The sequence below is a fragment of the Arachis hypogaea genome, chromosome 12, assembly GCF_003086295.3.
Source record: "Arachis hypogaea cultivar Tifrunner chromosome 12, arahy.Tifrunner.gnm2.J5K5, whole genome shotgun sequence".
Classification (NCBI taxonomy): domain Eukaryota; kingdom Viridiplantae; phylum Streptophyta; class Magnoliopsida; order Fabales; family Fabaceae; genus Arachis; species Arachis hypogaea.
This window is the reverse complement of record NC_092047.1, coordinates 18,160,397-18,168,565: the sequence shown is the minus strand read 5'-3', so window position 1 is coordinate 18,168,565 and position 8,169 is coordinate 18,160,397. Positions and strand designations below refer to the sequence as shown.

Genomic DNA, 8,169 nt, shown 5'->3' with positions numbered 1-8,169 from the left:
TCCAACAATTATAAAAACTCTAAAAGAAGAGTTTGAGATGAAAGATCTTGGAAAGACTAAGTTTTGTCTCGGCCTGCAGATCGAGCATATAAAAAGTGGGATCTTTATTCATCAAACAACATACACAGAAAAGATCTTGAAAAGATTTTATATGGATAAGTCACGTCCATTAAGTACCCCAATGATCGTAAGATCTTTGGATGTGGAAAAGGATCAATTCCGTCCTAAAGAAGAGAATGAAGATATCCTTGGTCATGAAGTACCATATGTTAGTGCCATTGGAGCGCTAATGTATCTTGCTAATAATACACGACCTGACATATCATTTGCTGTGAATTTACTAGCAAGATATAGTTCCTCTCCAACTAGAAGACATTGGAGTGGAATCAAACAAATCTTTCGATATCTTCATGGGACGGTTGATATGGGATTGTTTTATCCCTATGGATCCAAGTCACAATTAGTTGGCTATGCAGATGCTGGATACTTGTCTGATCCATATAAAGGGAGATCTCAAACAGGATACCTGTTTACATATGGTGGAACTGCTATATCATGGAAATCCACGAAACAGACGATTGCTGCAACATCCTCTAATTATGCCGAAATACTGGCGATTCATGAAGCTAGTCGCGAGTGCTTTTGGCTGAGGAGTCTGATTCAATATATTCTGTCATCATGTGGACTGATTAATCATAAGATAGCTCCAACTGTCTTGTTTGAAGATAATGCAGCATGCATTGCTCAACTTAAAGGCGGATACATCAAAGGTGATAGAACTAAGCATATTTCTCCCAAATTCTTCTTCACCCATGATCTTCAAAATCAAGGGACAATTGATGTCCAACAGATTCGCTCAAGTGACAATCTGGCAGATTTATTCACAAAGTCACTCCTAAAATTCTCCTTTGAAAGATTGGTACATGAGATTGGGATGCGCTAATTTCGAGACATTAAATGATGTCGGCAAGAGGGGGAGACTGTACTCTTTTTTCCTTGGTCAGGTTTTTCCCATTGAGTTTTCCTTGACAAGGTTTTTAATGAGGCAGTCCCCATCACTAAAGAATTTTGTACTCCTTTTCCTTCACTAAGGTTTTTTTTCCACTGGATTTTTCTTTAGTAAGGTTTTAACGAGGCATAATCCTAAATGGACATCCAAGGGGAAGTGTTACGATATGGATGTCCATATCCATCTACTCGGCATGATTTATTCTTCCTTTGAAGTTCTATTGGGAAGCACAAATATTAAAAGATATGCGGTGCATGCTTTCCCAATATTTGTAAAGTGAAACTTTTCACTAGTATAAATAGGGGAATAAGGCTAAGGCTTTGACACAAGCAAGTAATAAGAAATCAATTCTCTCTTTACGTTGCAATCAAATACTCTTCTCTTTATATTTTTACTACAATTCTTTCTCTTCTTTTATTTTATAAGTATTTTAAACACTCTTTTCTGTTACTCTTTACATATAATATTCACTCTTTTCTATTACTCTTTACATATAATATTAATAGCAATATTAATCATCTTTATTATATTGAGATAGTAATTATAGTACTAGAATCTTCTATTTATACTTCTTTATTTGGTATTTATTTTACAACAAACAAAAATAATTATGTGAATAATCACCCAAGAAGGAGGGGCTAAGATATTTGACGCCGTATCGTTTATAGTCTTTATTCTTCTAATTTGATTGATTGTATTTCTCTGCCTTAGTCGCCGTCTCCGTGGCTCCTGTCCCTAATCCTTGTGCCGGAGCTTCTGCGACTGCGAGTCTCCGACCCTCGTCTAATCTCTTGTCTTCATCTCTCCAGCCTTCACTCAGCTTCTGTCCGTTGTTATTTCCACTCTCCTACCGCAGTTTGTACTTAGACCCAGTGCTGAGATTCGATATTGTCTTTTCTTGTTTATTAAAGATTTTGAGTTTGTTTTCACGGTATGTCGATATCCAATTACTCGTGACGTCTGAGTTTGTTTCTTTTTCTCTTGGGTTTCCGTTTTCTATCTAAGAGAAAGAAATCTTTTTATTGTACTATTGTTAAAATTTGACAATTGGTTCTGATCTTTTTTTGCTTTGTTAAATACTATTTCTATGTACAATGAAAATGTTGTTCTTTTGAAGGCGGAACATTTGATTGGTGTCAATTTTAATTGGTATTCCTCATCCAACTGTTTGCTTTGCATTGCAGAGGGTTTTTGGAACATTTTTTGTGGTTCCTATTGGAGTGAATTTTTCTCTGATCTCTGAAGAAGATATGTCTGCGAATTTCTGGACTTCATCTCACTAGTATGTTCAGTTGTATTCATAATTACTCCCTTTAGTATCAATAAAGTGTCCAATTTCAACATTTACTTTTTCATGAATAATTGTTCATTTGAAATTTTAGGTAACATTCACTCTCTTTTTACCAATTATATCGTTATCCTTATTTAATATAACTCATTTCTACTATCGTTGCTAAGGATAATTAAGAGTAACGAATTTTAAGTAGAACAAATTAGTCCTAAACAATTTGAATCACCAAATCAGTCTATAACCTTTTGTTTTGTTAGATCGTAACTTCAAATTTTTCTAAAAATTTAGACAAGTTAGTCCCTGTTGTTATTTGATAAAGACATAAACAGTTCCTAAGAATTTTTAAATTCTCAGATCAATCTTTCTATATAGATGAACAATATGATTTGAGGAATGATTTGTCTAACGAAATAAAAGTTTAGGGACTGATTTGGTGATTAAAATTTGTTGCGGATTAAATTGTTCGACTCATTCATTGGGGATTGATTTCATATATTACTCTTTTATAAATTACCTTTTACCTTTTTGTAACTTCAATTTTTAGAATTATTCCTTTAATCTAAGTGTGCATTTAAAATTGGACAGTTCCTTGATATTGAAGGGAGAATTTATTTAATCTTTTGTATTTTTCCTTCTCTCCTTGTGGCACTTCTAATTTGGGTGTAACGATGTTCTGGATTATTGCAGCAAGCATCTTCTGGACCAAGAAGATGTGGATATGGTGAACCCACTTGACAAAGAAAGGGGAGTCACACTTGAGGATTTCAAGCTCATAAAGATGCACATGACCAATTGTATGCTCTCTTTCTTCTTGTGTATTTATATTTATATTTGTGCACCTTCTAGTGCTGTTATTGTCTTTAACTATTTCTCTTTACTTTTACTTATTTCTATCATGGCCAATAAATTATCAGTTGTATTGCAATTGATATCCTTTATTTACCATAGACGTGCTACCGAGTTTCTGATTTTTCGTTTCTTGCCGGTGCAGATATTTTGAGATTGGCCCAACAAGTAAAAGTGAGGCAGAGGTATGTATCACTAAAAAATTATAGTGAATTACTTAAAGATAGAGATTTATATTGTGAAGTCTGAACTATATTATGTTTTGATCTTATAAGTTGGCAAGGATTTGCATATTTTTGTATCGATACAAACGTTTTGAAGATAAAGTTGAATGATTAGGATAAGTAGTCATTATGTCAACCACTAAACCTCCCATAATTTCTTTCTAAAGATGGTCCTTTAGCTCGAAACATCTGGCTTGTAGACCAAAATTCTGAGATTCTGCTTAACCATGGAAAATACAATCAAAATCAATAATTGCACCCAAATTGTGATGACTGCATAGCTATGTCATGTAAATTTATTATTTGTAATGTGCAAATATGATGTATTCTTCTAGTTAATAGTCTTATTTAGTATTTTCATTCTTTATTAAGTTTATGTGAAGCAGTCATTTAAGTGGAATTAGGTTATTGTTTGACAGATCCACTGAATAGATTTGGAACTTCAGAAGCCTGGTAACTATGTTTGATCAGATTTAAATGAACTGGATTGAATTTTAAATTATAATTGTTTAAGTTTGAAACGGAACTAAAATACTTGAGGAATACTTGCTTCTAATTTTCATGGCACATAAAAGGAAGTCATCTTCATATAAGATGTTTAGGAGCATCTCTTGCCAATTATTCTGTGTCAAGTGCCTTGACTGTCTCTAATATTTTGGCCCCTTTTTTCAGGGTTGTTGCCACTGCAGTTACATATATGAGGCGTGTTTACACCCGGTAAGTGTTGCAACTTGCAAACTTATAATGCTGACTCTATCTTCTTTTTTCTTTATTCTCTTTCTGTTTTTTTTTTTTTAATTTTTTTAAAATTGTTTTTAAAGAAATACATCAAAGTTAAATTTGTGCGCTTGTATTGGTTTGAAAGGAGTCTAACAACAATGTGGGAATTGTGATACAGTATTAATAATTCTTAGGTCTGATGCTTGATGTCTATTGTGGTTAGCATATTTATATTAATAGATAAGAAGCGATTAATACGTCTTATTGAGCATTATTTTAGAGTGAGCTGTTCTTGATGGCTAGTATTATTACAATTCCACGACTTCTATTGTTTAAATGCAATTTTCCTATCAATTGCATTACCATACTATTCATATTCCACAACTCGTTAATGACGTTCATCAACATATAAAAAACATACATGTATGCTTGTCCAACAACTTTAGCTTTTGGCAGAGATGATTTTTGATATGTATCAAAACCAGTTTAGGGTAGCATTGTTCACGAAAATAACAAGAAGCAAGGGTATATGATAAGATATGGTGTAAAATTTGTGTATCTATGTATTATTTGCGTGGTCTCCCATCCACTTTTGCTGTGCTCAGTAGTTAACTACATGTAGTTGGGCCCATTTGAATTCCTTGAAGCCCCTAACTCTCATTCCCTTACTAACAACAGTAGCTAATAATATGCTAGTTCCTATCACTAAGAATTAGGAGTTCAATCTTTGTTGTTCTCATTCTTTTAAACTCAGTAAGTTTAATTTAGCACCAAAGAAAATAGGCCTATGGGCAACTCATGCTTTATGCCCAGCAGGATCTTATTCTTACATGAAAAGGTGTATTAAATTATTAATATATGAAGCCATTCAATATCAATTGTCATTTTCCATCAGCTTAAATTTTTAGGAGTGATGCTTATGGACAGTTGTATGCTATAACATCTTCAATTTTTTTGCTTCCAGGAAGAGTATGGCTGAGTATGATCCACGTCTGGTTGCTCCAACCTGCTTGTACCTAGCATCAAAAGCAGAGGAAAGCACAGTGCAGGCTCGGCTGCTTGTATTTTACATTAAAAAATTGTGTAAGCTGTTCCCTTATATTATAATTTATCTTATTTAGCTTCACGTTGACCCCTTATGCTACAAGGGCTTTCTCCATCTCAAAAGTTAGTTATTTTAGTCTTATATTTCACTATTGTGATGAAGAAACAGAAATTTGAATGCAGATGCTGATGATAAGTACAGGTATGAAATCAAGGACATACTTGAAATGGAAATGAAGATTTTAGAAGCCCTTGACTATTATTTGGTTGTATTCCACCCCTATCGTTCACTGTCGCAGTAAGTGTTGGATTAGGTTAGTTGTAAAGTTTGTGCTATCATCCCTTCAGATTTAGCTAGAAAAATGTACAAATATCCCTTTCACGTTGACCAGTTTAGACATACTCTATGTTTTGTTTCTGTTCCCTTCCTTTTATGTTAGTAGTGACAAAATGAGTAGACTTCCTTTAGTATATTTTCAACTTTACAGTAAAATGAAAAACCATGTCTTTCTTAACAATACTAAACATATTCAACTTGTAATAACCTATGTGCGAAAAATGTACTCCAAATAACTGGTCTAGGTTGCCATCTCTGATGGTTTAGACTTTGACAACATGTTGAGTTTCAGAATTCTTTTCTATGTCAACCAATCCTTCATCTTTGGTAGTTGCCATTGCCATTAAGTGATTTAGTTCCTCTGTTATCTTATCGCTGTTAAGGATTAAAGCAACAACTATTTTGTCACACCATTTATGTATCTAAATAAATATATGTGACTTCTAATGTGAATCCATACTCTAATATCAATTGCAAGTTTGCCTTAGCATTTTGACTAGATATTCTATCTTCGTAGAATATTATTTTCATTAATAGTTCCTCACTGATATTGTAATGCTAATTCTCTAGGTTTCTTCAAGATGCAAGTTTGAATGACCTAAGCATGACTCAGCTAACTTGGTAAGAGTCCTTTGTGCTGAATAGCTTAGTTTCGTTCACATTCTATAATTTCCTCTTCCCTTTATTATGTGAATTCATTGCTCTCATGCTCTACTTATGCTGCTTGTCCTAATCCTAAAGATACAATTAGCTTTTAGTCGAAAGGTCAGAAGTTATCACTGGTGTCTGATAGGAACCACGCTGAACAAATAGAAGGAAATGATATTTGTATTTATCACGACCTCTTACACTGATGTTAAAAGAATAAGTGAAGAGGAACATAGAAGAAGATTTATGAAAGGCAACAAAGAAAGGAAAATACAGAGCACTATGGAGCAGCTCTACTCTTCCAATTCCCAGCCAATATTCAGCCTACCCCTCTACTCTCTCACATCCCTACAAATATCCCCTTTCTCCTCTAACGTTTTATGCTCTCACATGCAATCATCACATTCCTCACACCCCTATTGGCAAGCTCAGCGATCAGTTAGAGAGTCCCCTTAGCAACACTGCTTTAGTCAAGTTCCCAACTCTACCCGAAATACCCTTGAACCTCTTCCTTTTGTAAACTTTAATTCCATTAGGAGCTTTCTCCCTAACAGCATTCTTCCACCGTTTTTATCCTTAATGGACTACTCTCTATAAAGCAAAAGAAAGGAAGGGGGAAAATGTGTTGGGCCAACCGTGGAGAGCTCCCGATTATCGGAGAGACTTCGGGGAGGAATTAAGTGAGAGAACATAAGATGAGAAGACACCACATCCAACTCAAAACTTTAAGGTGTCAAGTTAATGGGTCTCTCATCTTATAAACTTTTCACTCTTCCTTGCTTTCTTTGATGTGGGACTAACTTCAATACTCCTCACACTTGCAACATTAACAAAATGGACTGTCATTGTCCATTTGGATTTTATAAAATAGGAAGCTACTAGGGTCTAGGTGACACTTGTATATAAAAGGTTTTTTGCTTGCATGTAAAACGGATACTTGGGTTATCAAGACTTAATTCTAAACCTCCAAATCCTTATGAAGATTGCGGAGAGGACCATGTGCATGTTGTCAACTAAAGTCACCAACCAAGGCCATTTTGGTTTGTTATATCATGGACTGCGTCAAGTTATGATGTTAGGTCACGATCTGTCATTTGTAGTGTTGACAAAGTACTCGCTCAAACAGTCTTTTAAGAGAGAACATTTCTAGATAGCATGAAAATGTATCCAAGTCTTCTATTCTTTTGTATACAAGATAATTAAATAAGTCATGATCAAGCTTATGAACATGTCTTTGGTTAAACAGAAATCTATCTAGTATACAAACAAAAGACAAATTAAGTTTATTGTATGACGACATGCATAAGGATATTTCTTCTTAGGATTATCTTCAAGATCATTCTTGGTATATCAATGAATCGATCTTTGCTAATTCAATTGGCAAAATATGGGTATCAAGAGGTTTACTGATGTCATCCATACCAAATTTGTTTGGAACTTAATCATGATAAGGTAGACACGAAAGTTTGTGGAACCTCTCAACATATCTTCATGTAAAATTTTGGCAACAAGAGTGTCACCACTTTGGTTCAAAAAGGTCAAAATGCTGATGACTTAGTTCCAAAAGATTTTATATAATTTATGTTCTCGAGATACCACAATTATTGTTATGTTTACAAATTAGGCCCTTAAATATTAGCACATTGAATGTGATTTTAAATTTGTGGAAACTTGAACATGAATTTTGATAATCACAGGGGCGTCATAAATGACACATACAAGATGGATCTAATTCTTGTTCATCCTCCGCATCTTATTGCTTTAGCTTGCATCTACATTGCTAGCGTATTCCGGGAGAAAGACACGACTGCTTGGTTTGAAGAACTACGTGTTGACATGAATGTGGTTAGTGTTTTGCTATATTTTAAGAATTTGTATCTTTACTTAAATGTTGTATAGTGTATAGTATTTTGAAATTATGTTAGTTTTGGTGCTGAAAAAGGTTTATCAATTTTAGGTGTTAGTCTATAGTTTTTTTCTATTTTGTTTAGGCCGAAATATCTACAAAATGATTACGCTCAAGTTATTATTATTTTGTTATGGTTTTGAT

General features: G+C 34.0%; 1 protein-coding gene across 2 annotated transcripts; it reads left to right on the top strand.

Moving 5' to 3' along the window:
* Window positions 1-1,600: 1,600 nt before the first annotated feature.
* Window positions 1,601-7,964, top strand: LOC112727043 (cyclin-C1-2; the record flags this gene model as incomplete). 2 transcript variants are annotated; one of them, XM_029290654.2, is given in 9 exon segments in its annotated part: window positions 1,601-1,864; window positions 2,194-2,291; window positions 2,988-3,094; window positions 3,292-3,331; window positions 4,043-4,087; window positions 5,055-5,173; window positions 5,318-5,432; window positions 6,042-6,092; window positions 7,817-7,964. In XM_029290654.2, coding segments are annotated over 8 exon segments (657 nt in total), but the record flags the coding sequence as incomplete, so codon positions are not given.
* Window positions 7,965-8,169: the final 205 nt, after the last annotated feature.